General features: G+C 42.3%; 1 protein-coding gene across 3 annotated transcripts in view; it reads left to right on the top strand.

The window, feature by feature from the left end:
• Positions 1 to 24,829, top strand: part of ERR (estrogen-related receptor) — a 154,329-nt gene that overhangs the window by 111,345 nt on the left and 18,155 nt on the right. For 2 of the 3 annotated variants that reach the window (XM_065228627.1, XM_065228625.1), the window contains exons 2-5: positions 2,859 to 2,996; positions 14,848 to 15,148; positions 15,193 to 15,860; positions 15,925 to 16,097. In XM_065228627.1, coding sequence (XP_065084699.1) covers positions 2,865 to 2,996; positions 14,848 to 15,148; positions 15,193 to 15,860; positions 15,925 to 16,097 — 1,274 coding nt within the window. In that variant the 5' untranslated portion in view covers positions 2,859 to 2,864. The remainder of the gene's footprint in view (positions 1 to 2,858; positions 2,997 to 14,847; positions 15,149 to 15,192; positions 15,861 to 15,924; positions 16,098 to 24,829) is intronic. The other variant, XM_065228626.1, reaches the window with a different exon arrangement.

The raw sequence follows: 24,829 nt of genomic DNA, 5'->3' as shown, positions 1-24,829 counted from the left end.
GGTTAGAAAATTAAATTTAAATGAAAAAGGATTGTTGATTTTTATTTCATGTGTGATATAAAATCATAAGGGACCCGGCAATAAAAAAACAGACCAGGGGCCCCAACGATGGTTATGGCGGCCAGCTGATACCAACTGTGTGGAACAAGGAGGGGGAAGAGTGGTTGGTTAAAGGTATCTTAAACCTGTTCCAAATTAATTCAAGAATAAGTCTAGTAGTCCAGTATGACATAAAGACGTATTATGTGCCCATGTAGCTAAAATAATTTAATAGATGAGTTACAACTGCTTTTTTAAATTTATTATTTTATTTACTTATTATAAAGCAAATCAAATTTTGCTTAAGACAGTCAAATAACAGTTTTTCTGACACACTCTAAATAAGTTGAAACAGCTTAATAGGAACTCACTTAAGAACGTCATTAATTTTCTAAATTCAGAAGCAGTTTTTTGTTCAAAACCAAAATTCCGTTCAAAACTCCTGGTGGCCATTCGAGGAAACTCCTAGTTCAAACCAAGATTTCTCTTAGGTCAAACCATGGTACAATTCATCTCCAAAATGATTATCATATATGGCTGTAAAATTAAATTTATCCATACATATGTCAATATATATTTCAATATAGGCATGCTTAGTAGGCTGATGCAAAATTTGACTTTTTCGCTCCACAGTGCTTAAATGGTTTCAAATCGGGTCGTGATTAGCCTCCAAAAGTTACAACTCATTTGGTTAGAAACAGACTTCGCACAAACCATTTGAAGTTTACATGTAAATTACTATGGGAAATCTCAACTTTTTGTTCATTGCCTTCTAGTCTTTTTCCATATTGAGCTGCAAAACAGCTCGATAGCTATTCTTATAGAAAATTTTCTCAGCTACAACTTTGCTGAAGATCGTTTCTATGTTAAACGAGACAGGAAATAGTTATTAATTATTTAAGAGATTGGTAAACTTATGACATGATCAAGCAGCTGCTCTGTAGACAACACTGTATTTTGCAGTGTGACATAGTAGCCATAATTTTTGTGTCCTATTCAACGCCCCAGAAACATCAATGTTGCCTGCTGAGCAGTTGATTGAGCATGATCATAAGACATTAGTGCATTGAACCATTAATAACTTTCGATCCTTGCATTTAATCAAAAAGTGGTCTTGAGCAAAGTTGTAACTGGAAAAATTTCCTACAAGTAAAGTTGAAAGCTTTTGTAGCAGACCGATATGGTGAATTATTAGATAGACATGAACAAAAATCTTGGTTTTACCATAGTAATTCCCACACAAACTTCAAATGGTTTGTGCCATCTCAGTTTCTCACCAAATGGGTTCAAATTTTGAGAGGTTAGTCAGGATCCGATTTGGAATCGTTTAAGTATTGTGGAGCGAAAATTTCAAAATTTGCATCACTCTAATGCTTAGGGATTGCTGAAAGTAAAAGGTTCTTTGGTTCAGTGAGTTATGGGCCTTCGCATTTCAAGCTTATTAATTATCGCATATTATCTTATTGCTTGCTCTCAACTTAGTGTTCCAGATGTACTTCCACAGTTATTAATTGAGAGTTTTCCGAAAACTCGAACCAGGAATCGAACCCAGCCACTTGCTTTGTAGCTGCGCCTTTTGGAAAATTAAAGTAAATCAAAACGTTTGTTTTAAAGATGTCCTGAATGGTTCAAACCATGATTAAGTACCCTAATCTGAAAACTAGGTGTCGCACAACCAGTTTTAGCTTTGCTTGGATTCGCCACTTGGCTGATGCCGATTAAGATTGAGTGTATAACCTTTAAGACAGACTAACGATGTTGTCACTTTGTCAATTCCATTACCCACTACAAGCGCATTATGATTGATCAGGCTGTATTTTGCAGTTCTGACAGCAGTGTGATTTATGATTTCATCGTAAACCGAAAACTTTTATTGTCGCACTCAACGCTGGATGCATTTAGCTGGATGTACCACCCTCGTGTGGCGTCGATTGTGATGTGGTTGCTTATACCGAAGAGGATGACGATCATTTTTATAACAGTTTGCCACTTTAGTGCAGCGTAATTTCCGCTCAGTTTTTTTTTTTGTCGAGTGTCTCGTTCACAAATGCATCTTTTGCAGATTAATCGCATCGTTGCGTTTTTGGCTGTTCTCGCCCAATTTTTCTCTCATTATTTAGCGTTTTATTATATCTTCCTCCGCTGTTGAATGCAGTAACTCTTCAAGACACGATTCTTAGCAAAAATCTTCCATCTTCCGTCCCGGCGGTTCCGAACTCACCCCTTGCCAGCATTGAATGTGCATTCAGCGTGGATCATTTGTCCGAATCATTCTGCCTTTAGCGTCAATCGCGTTGTACTTCAGTGTTTGGATTTGTGTGCGCCGGCCACACATTTACCGTCCGATTTTGGGGTGGTAGATTTACGAGGGGTCAACAGACACTGTCAAGGCTTTCGGGGAGATCGTTTCTTGTTCTTCTTTTCGGCCGGAACCCCCACTGCACACAGAGCAGCATTCAATGCAAGTTGACGTGGTTTACTTCCCTCCATCGCATCGTACAGCAGTTTGGTCGTGTGCCGGGGCAGCCGGATCATGGCAGATTCCATCAATCAATTTGTGCATCCAGCCAGTTTCGAAGAATGCACCTGAAGAATAGGAATGATAATAAATGAGACCCGGGGGAGTGTGACTCCATGAACGAATCAAGCGACTCGGAATTAATTGCAGACGATTTCGGGCCCAATAAGCTCCTCTCACTTCTATTTTTTTCTCGCGTTAATCATAATAACCCACCTTTTTGGAAAGAAAGGAAGTTACAGCACAATGCATCACAGAACTAATTGGTTTCCTCTTCTTCGCGCTTCTTTTATTTTTTCAGGTTTCCATGATGGCAGGCGATGGAACGCCCGCTCGAATCAAACAGGAACTAATTGAAACCTCCTGCTGTAGTCCATCACCGTCGTCGGCCGGGAGTTTATCCCAGAACCTGTTGTACGGTGGATCGCAGAATTCGAAGGTGAGCATTCAATATCTACTATAAGGGTTAGCAGAAATATGATGCGTTGATGGGAGTATATGCTACATTGAAACTCTCGGGTGTTGGATCAGAAAACCTAGGATTGACTAGGAGTGTACCTAGGAGAGACAGACAAACATTTATCCATCAAAAATCAGCATGATTTTTCAGTATAAAAAATAACCTTAAGAAGTGCCTAACCACCTATTTGGGATGTCATCTCAACCTTATGTGATATGGTATCTGTTTATTAGGGTAGCCTATTACTTATCTCGTTGAAAATTAGCTTAGCAAAGAACAGTCAGTTTTGAGCATTCAGATTGTAACTTTATTTAAGGTAGGGGAAAGAGGGGTAAAACGGCCGCTTATATCTAAGCTAGTTGATTTGATGGAGAAAAATTGCTGGCATACGATGCACTTTCAACGTACTATGAGAATGGAAGCAAAAATCTGTTTAATGAAAGTTAGTCCCAAAAAAAATCTGGCTCTCATCGCTATCACACACACATGCGCAACAAATGTCATTTGCATAAAAAAACAAGGTTCGATGGAAGAAGCAAAAATCTAGCGTCTAATACGACAAAGATGACAGGAAACGTTTTTGTAGTCGAGTTATTCACGAAAGAGCCGAACCAATGTAGATTGGTTTGTGGTTTGAATCCAATCGCGCTTCCAACGGGCAGGACACTTCCGATTTGTCCAAGAAACCCACAACCACACCAGCGGCTTCATCTGTAGTAATCAGCGCGGACAATCATCAGCCACCACTTCGACCCAAGCGGATATAGTTCCATCGATTCTTCAAATCGCTAAATTAAAGATGCTGGGCTGATGTTGTAGGTTGTCACTTCACTGGAGCGATTATAAGCAGCGCTGCCATTTATACAGATTTATCTGTATTATACAGATTTTTTAATCTTAATACAGACCCGATACAGAATACAGATTTATCACAGATTTTTAAATTACAATACAGATTTATACAGATTTTTATAAAATGCTTGAGAAAAAAAAATCTATATCAAAATAAGTTATCAAGCAGTTCTCACTAATATCAATATATGTTTTAATTTTGATATTCTTCGCATATCTTTTAGCTCTCATTTTTGTTCTGTTAGCCATCAACTCAATCAAAATGAAATCAATTTGAATTATCAGGAATAATGAAAACAACATAATTCTTGTTTTCATTTTGTTCTCACCCTCTGCTCGGGAACCTATCAAATTTCCATCGACAATTCAGTGCCAACATTTCAAAGGGGCGTAATTGCATTTGTAAACAATGGCTTTAGCCGTTGATTTCTCGCAAATAAAAGCTCACTCATGAAAATTGATTGCACCAACAGGTAGAGGAATGTTTCCTCTTTCAGCTAGCATTGTTAATTTGGAGGAGTGAGCTTTTATTTGCGAGAAATCGACGGCTAAAGCCTTTGTTTACAAAAGCAATTACGCCCCTTTGAAATGTTGGCACTGAATTAATCATGTTATGGTGTTTTTGACAGCATTCACAACCAGAGGACCAACCGCTTTCGGATGCATATGGAGCTGGTAGTAAACGATTTGAGATTGTATGGGGATTTACAGTATTAATTGAATATTTCCAATATAAGCATGTATGTTAAATACAAGAAAAGTGCCCGAGCACATTAAAATGGTACAAATACAAGTACTCGTAAACATTTTACTTGCATTGAAAATGTATTTCGTAAGAAATTGCGGATTTTCTGATATTCTCCATACTGCAAAAATGATTTTACCAGCACTGGCGGGGCGACATCTCTCGACTTTTCGGTGTAACTACCACACAAATGGTGTAATTAATTGTATTCACCTATATTAAAAATATCAAATAGTAATGAACTCGTGCACTTTTTTGCATTTAAAACTGCTTATCAGGAAGATAATGAATAGAAACTAAAATCTCCATACATTTTCAAACGGCTTCATATCACTCTTATAAATAAGTACGGACGATATCACAAATGGCGCAATTATATCCCGTATGGTTAGTGCGATAGCCCGAATAGGTGGTTAAGCACTTTTTATGGTTATTTTGTATGCACTGTATTTGTAAAACAACAAAATATGATTAATTAAGAAAAAAATCGTCAATACAGAAAATACAGATTTTTTAATAGAGTGAATACAGATTTTTTATAAAACCACCTGACAGCTCTGATTATAAGTGTCAGTTTCCATCACTTTTTGTCACTCAGTAACGAGTAACGTCAGCGATTATGGAGCCTCACATGTTTGTCACTTGGTGAAAGACAAATGTATGCAGTGTTTTAGTAACTTGAAAGTCGTGTCAATGGTGAATATTTTAAAAACTGCCCATAAGTACACTGACTGAAATGTAAGCTTTTTTTCAATATATTGGAAAGATTTTTATATTCCACTCATTTTCTATAAAAATTAGTTTATCTGAACTATGAAATCATTGGATATTATAACGACGAGGCTCGGTAGCTCAGTGGTTACCGTTTCTGCTTACTGAGCAGAAGGTCGGGAGTTCAATCCCAGGCCCGTCCCCTTCCTTACAATTTTTCACTTTGCCTTATTCTATACCCACTAGATTTTAATGAAAAAAAAATTCTTCTTTAACACCGATCGCATCACTTACCACAGTGTGGGTCCTGATCTAAAAATAGAAATTGGATGAGTGCGCGTGCGTGTGTGTGTGTGTGTGTGTGTGTGTGTGTGTGTGTGTGTGTGTGTGTGTGTGTGTGTTTGTGTATTATAATCGCTCTACCAAAAAAACGATCCTTGCGTGTCCGTGCAACCTATCCCCACATCCAACATCCCAGTGATTTCTCGTGGAAGCGCAGAGGATTTCTCGGTTTCCTTCACAGCGAGTACCACGTCAACACATTCCTTCCCATTCCCTAGTTGACCTGCATTCGGACACGGCCGGCGCTGGTATTGCTAAATATTAGATCTCGAGTTCTTACACATTGAGGATGAATGTTAGTCCCAAACATCATCTGTTGGTTCTCTGTGTAATTGCAGCTGATCTGGTAATAACAGAGCAGCAACCGTGGGCGCTCAATCATGCTGCTCATGCTGCTCATGCTGCTATGAAAGCATTGGATATTATAACGATAATTAGTACTTTTAAGTTACAAGAAGAGGATTAAATGTAAGTTTTTGACACATAAAACTTGTAAATTTCGCTTCCAGAGCATCACAATTAGCGATTTTACGATTCGTGAGCGCTCACTCTGAGTGAACACTCACGAACCATAAAATCAGCTATTGTGACGCTCTAAAGGCGAAATTGACAGGATTTACAGGATGTTCAATAAGTTCGAATACAACTTTTCATCGTTGTATCGGTGCGCACCATGAGCATGCAGACTGCAGTCTGTGTATTGGTATTAGTGTCAGCTTTAGCCTCATATATAGGCTAACCGACGCGCACGGTGTCGACTTGCTGTCATTTGTTGTTTGTTTACCGCGCACGATGAGGGAGTACCACGACGTCGTAGTAAAGTTGTTTGCGAGAGGTGAGCGACCCGGCGACATATTCCGGTGGTTGAAATCCTATGGAGTGAAGCGGAATTTCATCTAAACGGGCTCGGCCAAGGACCGTGCGAGATCCGGGCAGCCGCGTTCGACGAGGACGCCAGCAGCCATCGAGCAGGTTCGTCGAAAAATGAACCACTCGATCCAGAATACCGCTGCTAACCTGGAAGTGTCGATCGGGACTCGAAACCTGTCATGAAAAAGGACCTGGGATACAAACCGTACAAGGTTCATGGGGTAACGGTAGCTACAACGAATAAGAGGCTGGACAGAGCCAAACTGATACTTTCGAGGCACGCAGGTCAGGAGTTCGTGTTTTCTAATGACTCTTTGTCTTGAAACAGCCGCACAATGTCTCAAATGATCGGCTGTGGGTGCCGACGTTGGTCAGCAGCCTCCACTCTTAACCGCTATGTGATCGACAAAAAAAAACACCTTTAGAAGCTCGCCATAGGATTCAAAAACTTATTCTCTTTCTGGACATTGCCAACAATATCCATCCGAAACAGTCTGGTTCCTTTAAATCCGGTTTTCCTGTATAATTTTCCAGAACTAAGCATTTTCTTTCACATTCGCTAGAATTTCGAAGGAATCGATATCAAAGTATCAGAATCTCCTTCAAGAAACAATTTCAGCTTCCTTTAGGACCAGTTTAAGGTTTCTCCTCGGAACGGCCATTCGGGCGCAGGTTCCCGTTGGGCCTCTAGTGGCCATAGAAGTGTTTGGGAAGAAACCCCTGCAATATGGGTATCAAAATTCATGAATTTACAGCAGGAGACTGTTTATCATAATTTTGTGATCATCCGATGGATTGCCCCCATAACGACCATTCCGAAGCAGGTTCCCGTAGGGCCTCTATTGGCCATAGAAGTTGTTTGGAATGATGTTCCTACAATATGGGTATTAAAATTCTTGAATTTTCAGCAGTACACTGTTCATCATATTTTCGTGGCTATCTGACAGCTTGTCACCGGAATGGGCTTGGATAAAATGCTCTTTATTTTTTTGAAAGTTAAAAAAGAAACTTTTCTCATCATTTGTTTGTATTTGACTAAATGTCCATGGAACGGCCATTTTGGAACAAGTGAATAATCTAGTGGTGGTGAAAAATTTAGGATGAAAATTCATGCAATTTTTATTTTCTTGAGTTTTCCTGCTGTTTAATCTCTCTGAGGGCATAAACGTTGGGAATTAATGTTGTATGGAAGTTTTGCAGTCTCTGCTGTGCTTAAAATAAACTCACATTTCGCTGGACTTTTAATCCTCATAAAACATTGTTAAAAAATTACAAGCACATAAAAAGCAAACGAAAAAAAAAATTACAGTTATCGCAAATTTCTTGGCAGTGCTGATTGCACACAGGTCTTGAGCATGACTTACGCATCTTCCTGGTCTTCCTGCACTTGTTTTCTTCACTTTTGCAGATATTACAGATGCCAACTTGTGGCGCCCGTCTGGATGGGTCCCGTTCAACTGCACTGTACACAAACATCATCCTCTGATCGAATGAAACCTCAGACCATTCAAAACAAAAGACCGAAATCGCTTTTTCAAATGATAGCTGCAACCGGATGACGGTTGTTTTGAAATCAGATGATTTTCCTCTCGAATACTGGATGAAACTTGTTATGAGAAGGGATAGGGCCTTCAGTTGAAATGCGTAATGCTCTCTGCAGAATGACTGTCATACTAAATGAAAATGCATATGGTATTGGTTCAGCCCCATAACGCAAATCATTCAAAACGATGATGTAAATAATTCTATCGAACGTCATTTGCTGATGTGAGCTGATAAACGAGGTGGAAGCATATGCATCGTTATCAGAGCTGTTACGAACAAAGGTAAAGGATGAAAACCAATGTTTGGCTAATTCGTGGTGGAGGAGGTTTTCTCCACCACGAAATTTTTCTGTATCCATGATGGAATGGCTTATTATGGCTATTCAGTATGGAATTATACATAATAAAATTATAAATCTAATTAAAAGCACTTGCATGTCACACTATTCTTAAATGTTTGTCCTCTGAGTGCCGTATGTTTATAGCTAATTTTCAAACGAAAATCATCCTGTATTTGGATGACAGTCATATGGATGTTCATCATCTGACGACGAATTCAACCATAAGAAAATCATCCGAAATTCGAATGCATATTGTTAAAGGGCTCGAGCAATGCAATAATCATTCGAAGTATTGCGGATGTTTTGGTTCAGTGTGGAGTAGAACTACCTGCACGCTTCGAAAAAATCATGTAAATTTAAGTGCTCTGAGACTGACATATACAAGCTTTAATTTTGACATAGAATTCAGTCGTAACATACGCGAAATTCAACTCAATCAAACGTATTTTTCGTCGAGTAACGAACTTTTAAGTCCGCCCAAGTAGCACACATCTGTCACACAAAGTTGCAGCAACTTGATTGTGACTAAAATGAGCTCTATTGCAGTTACCTCAACCGGTTTGTGACAAGGGTGCTACTAGGGTGGGAGCACTCAATTTTACATGAAATATTTGTTTACGTCTTAAAGGATTATGTTAAAGATCGATTCCGTCAAGCGGGCTAAAGGTGAAAAATAAAACACATTTAACGACACGAGAAAAGGGCCTACAAGCTTTTCGTAAAAAAAAACCTTCTCATGCCATTGAGATTACTGACGCTTATTGCACTAGTGTGCGTACGCATATACGTATACACCAATGTTAGTGAGCTTTGTGAGAAAGTATTAATGAAAATCCGTGGAAAATAATAACAAACCGCTGTCAGACTTATTTTAGCGGGAAGAATCCATACATTTTGAGGTTAGTTATAGGAAAACATTGAGCAACATTGAACAAGTGACATGGAGCATAGTCTCCTGTTGTACATTCATGAATTTTGATACCCATATTGCAGGGGTTTCTTCCCAAACACTTCTATGGCCACTAGAAGCCCAACAGGAGCCTGCGCCGGAATGACAGTTCCGAGGACAATCCATAAAATGGCCACAAAATTATGATAAACTGTCTTCTGCTGATAATTCATGAGTTTTAAGTTAAGGGATCTTTCTTCGTAGTTCACTTTTTAAAAAGAACTTTTAATGCTAACACTATTTATTACCGATCTTACACGTTACACATTTATGATGAAAAAGAGGTAGAGCCTCGTGTGCTCTACCGTTTTAAAGACTAAATATGCTTACATTACAAAATTATGTTACCTGTCTCCTATTGGTGGAGCTACATGGTGTGATGCGCCACGTTTTCGAGCCAACCAACCTTACTGCCTGATTGGTCAATCCACCTATCAGTATTTTCCTGACGTTAATACCAATATTGTAGGGGTTTCTTCCCAAACACTTAAATGGCCACTAGAGGCCCTACGGGAACCTGCGCCCGAATGGCCGTTCCGGGGAGAAACCTTAAACTGGTCCTCAAGTAAGCTGAAATTGTTTCTTGAAGGAGATTCTGATACTTTGATATCGATTCCTTTGAAATTATAGCCAAAGCTGCAAGAAAATGCTTAGTTCTGGAACATTATACAGGAAATCTGGATTTCCGGGAACCAGACTGTTTCGGATGGATATTGTTGGCAATGTCCAGAAAGAGGATAAGTTTTTGAATCCTATGGCAAATGATTCAGAATCGGTCCAAATTGGCGCAGTAGCAAGCATTTCAATTTTGTGGGTACCCGGGTACCCGGGTACCCTTGTCGAGCTCCTAAAGGGTAAAAAATTTCACGAACCCCCCCCCCCCCCCTTTCGAAGCCCCTTGCTGCAATTTGAAAACTTTCTTCATGAAAAGTTGTCGATCCATGAGTTATAAGATGCCACTGAATTCTGGTTTCCTGTCGTGAAAATAATTTATAATTTATTAACTTGAAATCTGAAAAGATACCCGGGTACCCTGTCGATCACATAACGGTTAAATAAACATCCCGCGATTCCAGAGCGCCGCGTAAGTGATGATTTGGGGGGCGTATCCAGGCGTGAGTTTGTTTATCGAGTGTTTATCTATAAGACCGAGGAACTACTGTCTACCAGCCAAAAGACCCTGACCTCCTGAACAACTTTGTCGTTGACTGTAACTTTCTATCTGATCAGGAGCTCAAGATATAGCATATGCGAGAAGTGTACATGTATATTAACACCACGTGGTGAGAAAAATTTTGACTACTGTTTACCAGCCAAAAAGTCTTGACCCGCTAAACAACTTTGCCCAAGACAGAAACTTTCTAGCTGATCAAGATTTCGAACTATTGAATATGCGAGAAAGGCACGTATATACTAGCACCGCATAGTGAGAAAATTCTTAATTATTGTAACCAAAAAAAAAAGATCTTGACTTCCTGAAAAACTTTGCCAAATACATTTACTTTCTATCTGGTCAGGATTTAGAGATATTTTATATTTTATATTAATAGTTTCACATTTATAGTAGCGCCGCAAAGTGAAAAAACTCTGAACTACTGTCCACCTGCGAAAAAGCCTTGACCTCCTGAACAACTATGCCAAAGACAGTACCTTGCTATCTGGTTGGGAACTCGAGATATTTTATATGAGAATTTCACGTGTTACTAGCGCTACGTAGTGAGAAAATTCTGAACTACTGTCCGCCAGCGACAAGGCGGTGATCTCCTGAACAACTTTGTCGGAGACAGTAACTTTCAATCTGGACAGGATCTCGATATATTCCATGTTGTAATCAATTCAGTCAAATCCCACGTAGAATGGTCACAGTTTACGTGATTTCCATTTACATTTTCCCTATTATCCGCATTTTTTAGGTGTTTACTGTAATCAAAGTTTAGCTTGTTTAGATCAAAACAAGTTTTTTGAGGAATACTCGTTGGTTTCAGATCGATTGGTAACTCAGCAACAAAATGGACATGGAAAACTCATGTGTGATGTACAAAGTACAACAGCGCGAGTAACGGAGGGTTAAGAATAAAGGAGATGTCGATTACAGATAAAATAAACAAAAGAGGGCCTAGATGCGAGCCTTGGGGGACTGCATAAGTAACAGTAATAGGGTTTGGTTTTTCACCTTTGAATCTAACTATTTGTTAGCGATTCTTCTTTCCTTTATTTAACGTCGGTCTCTGTTCCGCAATCTAGTGCCAATCACCGACGGACATCGATTGCCATCCATCGACGGCAATCGAATGTGCAGGAAGGCAGCTTCCACACCTGCGTAGGATATCGCACCCATTCAACACATATGGTCCGGGACCAACGGCTTTACTTCCCTTCCAAAGGAAGACGTGACCAGAGATTTTTATGCCTCAGAAAAATCCCACCGACCTCGGCTGGGATTGAACCCATACCCATTGGGGTGTTAGAAAGCAGTCACGCTTACCACTACACCACCGGCGCCGGCAATTTGTTGGCGATTAGTTAAATATGACACAAGCCATTTTAAAAGTCCAGGTTCAATTCCTATTTTTTGTAATTTGAAAAGAAGCATGGGTATACGAATCCGATCAAATGAAAAACATTTTTGGCCAAATAAAACAAAGAATAACTAGTGCACAGCACGGATTTTTTAAAGGCCGTTCAACCACCATAAACCTTTTGGAATTTGTGGACTTTGTAGTAAATGCAATGGACAGAGGTAACCAAGTAGAAGCTACAGACTTCAGCAAAGCGTTTGACAGAATTGATATCCCAATGCTGATTTTTAAATTAGAAAAAATGGGAATTGAGATGGAGCTCCTCACCTGGATTAAATCGTATTAAGTTGATCGCCAGCAAATTGTAAGATTCAACGAGAAAACATCTAAGCCAATTCATGTCACGTCAGGGGTTCCCCAGGGCTTGCACCTAGGTCCCCTTCTTTTTATTTTGTACGTTAATGACGTCTCTCTTATTAAAAAAAAAATATCAGGGTACTTATATACGCTGATGACATGAGGCTATTTTTTAAAATAGGAAGCGATAACGATATGAATGTGTTTCAGAATGAAATACATGTTTTTTACAGATGGTGTAGTAAAAGTCTATTAAAACTAAATATTAAAAAATGTAATCTTATAACGTACAGTAGAAAACTAAACAAACAAAACCTTTGTATTACATTAGGTAATGAAAATGTTCAAAAATGTGAAAATGTAAGAGATTTAGGTGTTATTCTAGATTCTAAATTGACATTTGTGGACCATTATAACACAATAATACATAGAGCAGGCAACATGCTTAATTTTATAAAACGTTTCGGTCTCCACTTTAAAGATCCTTATACAATTAAATCACTTTACGTTGCTTATGTGAGGTCCATTTTAGAATATTGTAGCGTTGTTTGGTCACCCTATATGAAAAAGCATGAAGTACGAATAGAGTCAATCCAAAAGCAATTTTTATTATATGCACTACGTAAGTTAGGTTGGACGGCTTTTCCTCTCCCGTCATATGATGCACGTTGCTTGCTGATCAGCATTCAAATATTGAAAGAACGTCGGGGTTACGCAAAGATTTCTTTATTAAACAATATCGCCATCATTTCGCAACGCATTGACTCAGCTTATCTATTGTCAATGTTAAATTTGTATGCACCTTCCCGACAATTACGCAATCGACAGTTGTTCGCAGTAGATTGCCATCCGACCAATTACGCTAAATTTGGACCGGTAAATCAGATGATGACTGTTTATAATCATCATTGTGAAATTAGTGACCTAAATATGCCCTCAACAGAATTAAAAATATGTTTCAGAACCCTGCGAAGTCATAGAACATAAGTTCTAATGTTAATATGTAGTCTACGATTTGATTGATGACGAATAGATATTTAAATAAATAAAATGCTTTGCTAAAATCGGTATAAAGTGCTTCTACATGGTTTCCATTGTCCTTTTAAATCAAAGAATAGTTGACGAATTCAAGTAAATTTGTATTAGTTAATCGGTCTTTGAAGAAACCATGTTGCATGTTAGTGATTCTGTTTTTGATCTGATTAAATAGCTTTTCATTGACGATCGCTTCGAAAAGCTTTGGGATACAGGAAATAATAGCAATTCGTCGGTAATTATGCAGGGGAAACAGCCCTATTGTTGCGGTACGTTAGCAGCGTTAGAAGCCTATTGTTGTGTATGGAGGTCTCCCCCATGTCAGATTTTTTGCCACTTTTAAAAATAGGCACTAGAAAAGAGCTTTTCCATGTTTTTGGGAAGATTACGAGCCACCGTTCAAACAGAGAGATTCGAGTTTTCCTTCAATATCCTTTTTACCTTTCGATCCATGACAGGATCAGCACGTCACACGTTCCGAAAATGATTTGAGCACACCGTGAACAGTGGATTTAGGTAAATCCATTTTTTTTTCCATGTTCCCGTTTGGGTCAGGATTTGCATTACGTCCGTACAAAATCCGCTCGCGCACGTGTTTTTGATTCGTCGCTATCTTGAACACTAAACATGGAATGTAAACACCAATCATAGTTTTTTTCGTCAATGACTTATAGCTATATACCTCAATATTTCAAAAGTTACAGTGATTTGAAGGTGTCCGTATTAATGTGGATACATACATTACTTATTTAAGCTTATACGGTCGCATGAAACATGGACCATATCGCCTCGTTTGAAGTGGGGCTTATTGGGTGAACCGAAGTGAGAAATCATTACTGCATCAGATACCGAGACTGGCTAGTTTTTTCACCGCTAAAATGCTTCCTAATACTTTGGAAGAAAGCCTTTTAGAATTTTGCTTTTATTATTGATTCCAGGCATATGACAGCTATCAAACTTTACTTAGTAGAGAGCTCTCACTAATCAATTGGATTGCCCATCAATATTGCACTTACATTAATGCTCATAGAAATGCAATTGGGACATTAACCCTACGTTGTGTTGTTGTGATACGGATATACATAAAACTAATGAAACCGATTACTTGGCCGTCATTCCATGCCAGAGATATATGATATAGGGGAAATGTTTGTAATGTCGGCCTAAATGCCCCTAATTTGGCATTCACCAATCGACTAAATTTTCAATAGCGACCAAAAAATATCCATTAGTACCGTCCCAATGACGCGTTCATCTAGATAAAATTGATGAATAGCAGATGTTTAGCAATGCGCCCAATCTTAGATCCATAGGCCAACATAAAAGCCATTTCCCCTACTGCTTTATTGTAATTTGGTAAAATTGAAGCGGTACAGCCGGTAGAGTAGTTGTACAGATGAATAACGTTGCACAAACAACCGGTTTACCTGGATTAGCTCACTTTGTAATGTGTAGTGATATGGTTCCAGTCGCGCCATCACATGCCACAAACCTCAAATAATCCTTGTAAAATCGACAGTGTTGATGAATTTGTACGCACTCTTATAATATTCACCTAATTTCAGATGGACTACAAATGCACCAGCAACAACGATGTTGGTCAGCTGACAGAGCTACACAGTGGCAGCACCGGTGGCAGCAGCGGCAATGGTGGACCACATTCGCCCGGTTCGCCCGATCGACAGTTTTGCAGTTCGACTACCTCGGCGATAGGTGATTTCGGAAGCGACAGTACGAACCAGGATGCGATAAAGGAGGAAATCCCTCGACGGTTGTGTCTGGTGTGTGGAGACATTGCCAGTGGATTCCACTACGGTGTAGCGAGCTGTGAAGCGTGTAAAGCATTTTTCAAAAGGACCATTCAGGGTAAGTTCAGCGTTCGGATGAGAACGAATCGAGTGTAACTCTAGCCATTTCAATTGCAGGTAACATTGAATACACTTGCCCAGCTAGCAACGATTGCGAGATAAATAAGCGACGGCGGAAAGCATGTCAAGCCTGTCGGTTCCGCAAGTGTCTTCTGATGGGTATGCTCAAGGAAGGTGTCCGATTGGATAGGGTACGCGGAGGGCGTCAGAAATACAGACGAAATCCATGTGCCAACCCGTATCAGCTCCAGCTAACGCAGTCCAATTCACAGTACACGCCGCAAACACTGGAGGATATTAAAATTCTTGAAGTATTATCATCTTTCGAACCGGATCCACTGACCATTGGGCACGGATTCGATCTGATGAATAGTAATGGCAATAATAGCACCGACCACGATGGCGATAGTAAAACTAGCGACTCACGAATGACCATGGGTGCGGACGCTCAGGAGATGCTCAGCGTGCTAAGTGACGTCTACGATAAAGAACTGGTCGGAGTGATTGGCTGGGCGAAACAGATTCCAGGCTTCACCGATCTTCCACTGAACGATCAGATGCGATTACTGCAGGTTAGCTGGGCGGAACTGTTAACCCTGATGCTAGCACATCGGTCAATACCGTTCACTGGGCGGCTGTATTTCGCAACCGATTTCTGGCTTGATGAGCGATCCGCAAAGGAGTGCGGTGCGCTAGATTTGTACAATCATGTGAGTGGGCAGCATTTTGGAAAATTCACGGAATTGCCTAATAATGTGGAGGTTTGAATTTTAGCTGGCTCAGATAACCCAACGACTGGAAAAGATCTCAGCAACTAAGGAGGAATACTACCTGCTGAAGGCACTGTCTCTATCGAACTGTGATATCCGGCTGGATAACTACAGCGCGTTGAAGAAGATACGAGATAGCATCCTGTACGCGCTGAATGACTGTGTGCTGTTGCTAAGGTAAGTTAGTGCAGTAGAGCATTTCCACACCAAATAGCAAACCGGTTGGACATGACTGTTTCCGATTTGAGTGAAACTTTGTTCATATCTTGGTTAAAGGGTGGAACGGTCAAAAATTGGCCAATCATGATTTAGTGTACACTGATTATGTTATTGTATAAATGATCAGACTTTATTTCTTTTTGAAGTTTAATGACTACAAAATACAGGAAAATTATTTGATTAGGCTTCCGATTTTCCAAATGCAAACTGTCGGACTTTACGTGTCACACCTTCCATCAGATTTTGTACCGCTGTTGTATCAACCTTATTTGATGCTGAACGTCAATTTGCTTCGAACTGTTTCTCATTTCCAATCTATTTCTGAGCGGAGCCTCAGCTTAACGATTGCCCAATATTTTTCAATTGGGTGCAGCTCCGACGAGTTTGGACGGATTTTGTCCTTGGGTCTGGCCAAAAGAGCACGGAACAATTCTTGGTTGAGAATGCTTGTTGTAACAAAATTGTCGCTTTTCAGCCCACCAGCTAGAATACATGTACAATTATCGCATATACTATAGCTCAAGATCCTGAGCAGGTAGAAATGAATGTCTTTGACAAAGTTTTTTAGGAAGTCGAATCCTATTGCTTGGCGCGCAATAGTTCGTAATTTTCTCATTACACGGCGCCAGAATACACGCGAAATGTGTTCGGAAAAGTTGTTTAGGGGGTCAAGACCTTTTGGTTGGTAGAAAGTAATTCAATTTTTTTTTTTCACTTTATGGCTCTAGTATACACGTGCAATTTTCGCATATATAATATCTCTAGATCCTGACCAGTTAAAAAGTTACTGTGTTCGGCCAAGCTGTTAAGGAGATGAAGACCTTTTGACTGGTGACGTTTCTCAATGCATGGCGTCTAATTCTCGCTTATAAATTATCTCGGGATCCTGACTAGCTATTCCGACACTCCACTACCCAAGCATTGAAGTCTCATCCGATGACTACCGGTCCTCGTCCGATCAGCTCTTCGGTAAGCCCATGCAGCATTTCATGGAACTGCTCCTTCGTCCATCTGGGGGGTGCTTAACAACTACATATGAAGATTCCGTAATTTTGGCGATCACGAAACCTTCGTATGAGCTCGCAACCACTTCTTGAATAGGGTATCTGCCCATAACTTGTATGGCCGCCATCCCAGCTCTATCCGCCAACCAGTTACCGTTATCAAGAGGGACTCGATACGGTTCCGCAATGACTGCAACGTCACACTTTGTTTCTGTTGTCGACTGCCACAACAGTTGCTGTGTAGTGTATTGCAATGATTTAGGTTTATTTGGGCTACCTCCATTACTGTTGGCATGCCATCGCCTTTTTTCATGCTAGGCATTTGAAGCCTCCTGTTGTATGATCGTTTCCGTCCTCTTTTTTACAGAGCATACACCTCGGTTGCTTCGTGCAGCTTCTTGCAATGTGACCTTTCTCCCCGCATTTCCTGCACAGATCAAATCGGTCAGGGCCATTACAGTTCCTCGGCTGGTGACCGAAACCCATGCACTTGAAGCATCGCTCCAGTTGCTTGGTAACCCGATGAGTGGCTTGCAGCGAGCACACTGCCCACCCAACTTTGACCTTGCCCGTCTCCAACAGCTTATTCGCTGCAATTGTCGAAAGCCGTATCACCGCCGTTTGCATGCCGCCCTACTCCTTACTAATCTGGATTGACATCGGGATTTTTCCCAGATCGCAGTGCACTCTGAACGCACTTCTCAGCTCCTCTTCTGTAGTGATCCCTGCACTCGACCACTGTCTCCTGGGATAGAGCTCTTACGCTCGCCCCTTCACCAAGAGACTTTTCGACAAGCTTATTAAAGGCTGGGCTCTTGATCGCAGGATCCTTCTTCAGCTCAAATAGTATCTTGTCTTTCTGGGTGCGCCTGGTTTTCACCACGTTCTCTCCTAGTTCCTTCAACTTCGAATCCCCTCGAACCTTCCGGAGGAGTGCTGCATACGTCGTTTGTCGTTTGCTTCGACAACCAGAGCACCGCCCTTACTTTTTTAGCAACGAGGCCTGGGTTTCTCCTACAATTGTTTTTTTTTACCTTCCGTTTTTCCCACTTCTCCTTGGGCTTCTTGACGGTACGCCATTCCTCCTCCTTGTTGTCTTCCTTGGCGTTCTTGACTTTTTTTTACTCCTCTTCCTCTCCTGGCATCTCTCTTTTCTCTTCTCCGAGCGTAGATTTTGGTGACCCTTCGGCGTCTTCTGTGCTGCGGCTTTCTCCTTGTCCTCGATCAGTGCCCATCCGGCAGTCACGGCTCTCGTCCTCAGCGCATCCTGTTCATGTTCGGCAGCAATAATGGAATAATTGTGGACGTTGCTCTTATCCCTGACGAAGACATGGAGTTCATTGATTCTCCTCCTGACCTCCATCATTTTGATCTTCCAAAGCTGCAGTCCTTCTTGAGGTGCGCTACTGCTGGGTTTCGGTGTGTACATCTGGCTTAGCACAAGACCTAGCTCTCCTTGGGGTCACCTTGTGACTTACTGCTGCTGGTGGAACCCGCTTTAGCCACCAGGTGAAACACTGGTGACCTCTGCAATATCCCGCTTCTTACGAACACGTCCGCTCCTAAGTTTACTGCCTGGCGTCTTGCCGTCGTCCTTCATATTTTTTTGGTTTTTTTTTTTTCATTTTCTAGCCGCTAGCTCCACTCTTTGTATGTAGTTACCTATAGTGATCTCATGGTTATCTATGCAAGCAGGCCATATTAGGGTTGACATGGTCCGGTTCAGAGCCAGACCAGCGTTAGTCAGGAATGTTACAACTGAGCCCACTACGCACAAACCAACAATTGATGACGAGTTTTCAACGTATCCGGAAGCCTGCCAAGGTTTTACCGGGACGAAGGCAGCCACACTATTAGCCCACTCGCTATTTCAAGAAGGTGTCATCCTTCTTTACTCAGGGAGCAGAATAGTACGGCTGTCAGCTCTGTAGCGTGGTATCCAATCCATTGTGCCGTATCGTGTCCATAATTGCATGCCATGTCCAGTATGCCGTAATTAGGACCTTACTGGCGTCGATTCCAATGTGCTGGTTGTCACTCCTGCGGGTTGACGAAGCATTTCCTCTATCGCCGTGCTATGGTTGACGCGCCAGTGTTCGCGTCGCACCCCCTCACTTTGATATTGTCGGAAGGACAATATTTCCCAGGCTACACCGCGGAGAGGTGTGAGGTAGGAACTTGTGAGGACCAGAGCTAGGTAAAACGCTCTTTCCAGGTTGTCAACTCACTGCCCAAAGAGTCGCATGTATCCTAAGCGATTTGTTTGATAAATATGTATATCGTATAGTATAGTATAGCTTAGCGACGAGTTGGTGCCAAATGTTGTATAGATACTCCTCTAAGCCGCATGCGTCGGCAGCCGGAGTCGATTGTACACTCACTGATATCTAAAATCAACAGTTTGCCAGCGATGAGTTCGATACTATTGTGGATTCCGCCGTCAGTGTCCGAAACTTCTGTGCGACTTAGAGGAGTATCTATTCACCATTTCGATGTTGCACCAACTCGTCACTAAGCATCCGCCCACGACAAACTATTCCGAACGTGAACCTGGCAGGATTTGGAAACTGATCTTATTCATTGGCCGAGGCTGCTAGCACAATTACAACCCCACAACAGGAAGCTAAATCAATCCGTATTGACTTCAGTGGGTTTAAGAAAGGAAACGCCTTTCTAAACGCACACTCCGAGACGTCCGACGATACACCGTTCTCGGCTTCAACGAATCCCGGCTCAGAAAATAAGCAAGCAAGCATCGAGTCGTGCCCGATATGCAGAGGTGGGTGCAGGGCGATCGAGAAATGCAAGCGATTCCTAGAATTCTCCAGGGATTCTCGATGGGCTACTGTTAGTGAGCACGATGTCTTCGCAGCCACAACGGTGTCTGCAAAGCAAAACTATGTGGAAAGCAAGGATGTACATTGAAGCACCAAGAATTGCTTCACGACGAACAAAAGGTCGTGCCGCCAGCCACGAGTGTTTCTCCATAGTCCACGGTTCCACAACCGTGTCAAGAAGGAACCAGCAAACGGTCGCACGACTGCAATGTTCACCGAACGAATTCCAGTAACGTTTTTGTTTCGCTATCTGCTAGTGATGCTACACGGGAAGAATCGAACCGTTCAAACGTTTGCATTCTTCGATGAAGGATCGGAACTAACGCTCATTGATCAGGAGTTGGCAAACGAACTACAACTTGGAGGTGTTGTACAACCGCTGTGTCTTAAATGGCCCGGAGGAACGCAGCGTAACGAGAAGATTTCTCGTATTGTTAGTCTCGATATCGCATGGAGTTCACCACCAAGACAAAAACTTCCCCCTCGCGACCGTTAGAACGGTGAAGGACCCGGTAACCATCAAGACTAGACGATCTGTGGAGGGCTCAGTGGCAATGACGCTGCAGCTTCAACACAGTGTATGGTCCACATGATCGCTGAAGATCAAGACTCGAACGAATTACTACACCAAGCCGTGAAGTCGTACTTCGCTCTAGACAGTCTCGGTGTGGCGAAACTGGACAAGATTCTCATTTCCGTGGAGGATCAACGTGCTCAACAACTTCTCCAAGCGTTTACTACATTCGACGGAAGCCGCTGTGGCGTCACGACAACATCAGGTTGCCCGACAACCGAGCGATGGCTCTGCGCCGCCATCAACATCTTCAAAAGCACATGAAGAAAGATCCGGAGCTAGCGGAGGCGCTCGATCGTATGATCGCTGGCTTCGTAGTGTTATGTTATGAGAAGAAGCTCACGCCAGAGGAGATCAACCAAAACTATTCACGGATTTGGTACCTACCAGTGTTCCCGATGACAAACTCGAACAAACCCGGGAAGGTTAGGCTGGTGTGGGACGCTGCAGCCAAAACGTTTGGTGTTTCGCTGAATTCCGCTCTCTTGAAGGGGCCTGACCTACTGTGCTCGCTTTTGGTCATTCTGCTTCAGTTTTGCCAGGGACGAATCGGGCTGACCGGTGATATCCGTGAGATGTTTCATCAGGAGGCGATTTGGGACACAGACCATCAACGCCACATATTCTTCTGGGTAGACGAAAAGAGTGAGCTGTTGGTCTACGTGTTGCAGGTTATAAGCTTCGGCGCCTGCTGTTCGCCAAGCTGTGCGCAATAAAAAAAACCTCAACGCAGAACGGTTCACAGCGACGCCTCCAACCGCCGTAGAGGTTTCGAAATCCGCAACTGGATAAGCAACTCCAAACAAGTGCTCGCTGCTCTACAAGAAGGAACCATTGTGGAGAAGGATCTGGATCTTTTGCCCGAGGTAGCAATGGAGAAAGTTTTCGGCATGTGGTGGCATACGAAGACGGATGAGTTCATGTTCAAAGTCGGATGGACACGCTACGTTCCACTTCTCCTAACTGGCCAGCGACCACCCACCAAACGGAAAATGCTCCGAGTTTTTATGACGATCTTTGATCCATTGGGGTATGTGGCCCACTTCCTCATCTTCTTAAAGATCCTGCTTCAAGATGTATGGCGCGCAAACGTAGAGTGGCGTGAAAATATCGAAGGTGACCTCTACAAAAAGTGGCAACAATGGACGAACATTCTGCCGCAAGTGGAAACCGTGCGGGTACCACGGTGCCACTTTCCACGGTGGAGCTTAGCAAAGCCGAAGAATATTTATTCCGCATCGCACAGTACGAGGGCTTCCCAGATGATGTATCCACCCTAGAGCAAACACGTTCAACTGGATCCATGAAGTCGCTTCCGAAAACCTCGACTGGATGAAAAAGGAGTATTGTGGATGAGAACAAGGATTGGCTCGTGTCAGTTTGCCACCGATGACGCCAAACAACCCATAATCCTGCCGGGTGACCACCACATCACTGCTCTGATAATAAAGCACTATCACCATAGATACCACCACCGTAATCTTGCAGCATTCACGCGTCCCTTCACGTATGTTGGAGTAGATTACTTCGAACCGATGGAGGTAGTCTTGGACAGGCGTGTGGAGAAGCGCTGGGGGATGTTAATCACCTGCTTGATAGTGCGCGATATCCATATCGAATTGGTCTGCACCCTCAGCACAGACTCATGCATAATGGGTCTTCGCAACTTCATCTCGCGCAGAGACATTCCGAGAAAGATCTACAGCGATCACGGTACTAATTATATCAGCGCCAGTCGCGAACTGAAGGAAGCGATGACTGCGATTGACGAAGAGAAGTTTATGAAGGAGTTCGTTCGGTATTCAACCCTCCCGCTGCACCACACATGGGTGGCTGCTGGGAACGGTTGATCCGCACAGTGAAGACGAATCTGATGGCGCTTCGTGCAACACGAAAACCCACGCATGAGGTGCTGCGGAACCTGCTTACCGAGGTCGAGGGCATCGTAAATTCTCGGCCCTTGACGCACGTTCTGATTGACAGCGATTCGGCACCAGCTCTTATCCCGAACCATTATCTACTAGGGTCGTCCGACGGCTCGAAGCCCGACGGCAGTGGTGCCGCATGTCGACAGAATTGGCGAACATCCCAGATCCTCGCAAATCATTTCTGGAAACGTTGGGTAACCGGAGCGGACAAAGTGGTTCGCACACACAAAACCGATAGCCATGACATAGTCGTCATCGTTGACACCAAGTTACCCAGAAGCTGCTGGCCGAAAGGCAGAATCATTTACACCAGGGTCGGAAGTGATGGATGCATCCGGACCGCAACGGTGCAGACGGCGAACGGGATCTACGAACGGCCAGTAACAAAACTGGCAGTCTTGGACGTTCGGGGCGACGAGGAGTAAGCCAACCGAAAGTTAGCGTACCCGGGGGAGTGTTATCAGCGCGCCTTCCCTCCACTGGTAACGTTAACCCACGCACACCGACAGACACAAGCGACCGTACCTCGATCCCCGTCAATACGTTGCAAAGGCAAGTTGACAGCAGACAGCGAATAAATATAGATATATGAAACAAAAGAAAGGACTTGTGGCCATAAAAAGGCAATGGTGATGGGAAATTGAAGGCGTGCAACTAAATATATAAAGAGATTGTGAATGTATTAGTATCAACTTAAATCTACTCCTAATATAATAAGTTAAATCGTATTCTGAATTCCGCTTACAACGGTAAGATTTGCATCATGCAATCTATCTAAATTGTATTCCTAAAACTAATTTAACCTAAACTTAAGACCCCTCATTACATTTTGTGCAATGGTGGAGCCGACCTTTTTGGTCACTTTCATCCATTCTTTCTTCAAATCCAGCTCGTTCTTAAACACCTTGGACGATTTTCGAACTTTGGCCTTCATGATGGCCCAAAATCTTTCCACCGGATGAATCTCTGGTGAATTTGGGGTGTTGGCGGTTTTTGGTACAAAAACAAAGTTATTGTCTCTGAACCAATCCAACGTTGATCGCGTGTATTGCTGGTGATGCCAGGTCCGGCCAAAATAATGTCTCGCCTCCGTTGGAGGCATTCGGTGCGGTAATTTCGCTGTTGATGGTATCCATTGTGATGTACGGTTTACTCAGTTAACCACATTGGCATATGGCCTGCCAGAGCAAGTATTTTTTGGCGAATTTGTCCACTTTCTTCTTCCTTATGTCTTCCGGAACAACAAACCGTGATTTAGCAACGTAGAACTCCAGCCCCGGTATCTGCTTTGCGTCTGCCGTGATGTAGGTTTCGTCATCCATAACCACACACATCGGTTTCGTTAACCACTCTCGATACAGCTTCCTTGCGCGGGATTTGGCCGCCGTGTTTTATTGATCATGCCGGTTCGGTGCCTTCCGGACCTTGAATACACGAAGCCCAGCTCGTTTGCTGAACAAACCAGGTGAAACACTTTGCCTTCAGAGCCGCGTCGCGAATCGAAAGGTTCAGATTACGCTTGAAATAATCCAACACCTTCCGGGCCTTAATAGGGTCAGCTTTCTTCGATTTTCTTCCACTTCCAGCCCGCCACTCACTCGGTCGTCTGGGACTCCTTAAACGATTTTACCACCCGAGACACAGTCGTATGGGTCATTCCCAGTTGTCTTCCGATCCATCTCATGGTCGCAGTCGGATTTTCCATGACGGCGCGCAAAATTCTCCGGTGAATTTCTTCTTGTTTCGATGACATCTCAATAACCACTGAACGGATTGTTATGAAATTTTGCACATGTAAACAATTCACTCCAAACTAGTTATACCCAGATTTTCACCAATTTTCACCCTCGGATAAAAAAATTACACACGGATAAAAATGGTGCATTTTTTTCAAGTACAAGCCTTAAACACGGAAATAGAGTCTTTTTTTCTTTGGAGTGCCAAAGGGGGGTTTAAAATTCCAAAAGTATGCAACGTCAATAATGGGTGTTTCCTTTGACAATTCAAACCAAGCCTTAAATGACAAAATGTTCATACATTGTTATCAGTCTTCAAACGAACGGCTTGCAAAAAGCCGAAATGGTGCTTAATCTTAATCTAATCTAATGATCTTAGAAATGAAGTAAATCTGTGTACCCCAATGTACTTCTACAATCAAGGAAGTTTAATAAATTTGTGAATTCAACGAGTATGGCTCACAAAATCAGGATATTCAAAATCAGGACTCCTTAGAATTACTACTTTTTGACGTAGACTACGTCTTACGGGAAGGTACTGGGGGTAAATCAAAAATCTAAAATTGCGACCGTCACGAAAAGGTGTAAGATTTTGAACGCTTATAACTTTA

This window comes from Ochlerotatus camptorhynchus, unplaced genomic scaffold (assembly GCF_037179485.1).
Source record: "Ochlerotatus camptorhynchus isolate MF236.1 unplaced genomic scaffold, CSIRO-AGI_Acam_v1.1 ptg000298l, whole genome shotgun sequence".
Classification (NCBI taxonomy): Eukaryota; Metazoa; Arthropoda; class Insecta; order Diptera; family Culicidae; genus Ochlerotatus; species Ochlerotatus camptorhynchus.
The sequence above is the reverse complement of the archived record's forward strand: the minus strand, read 5'-3'. Positions and strand labels throughout refer to the sequence as shown.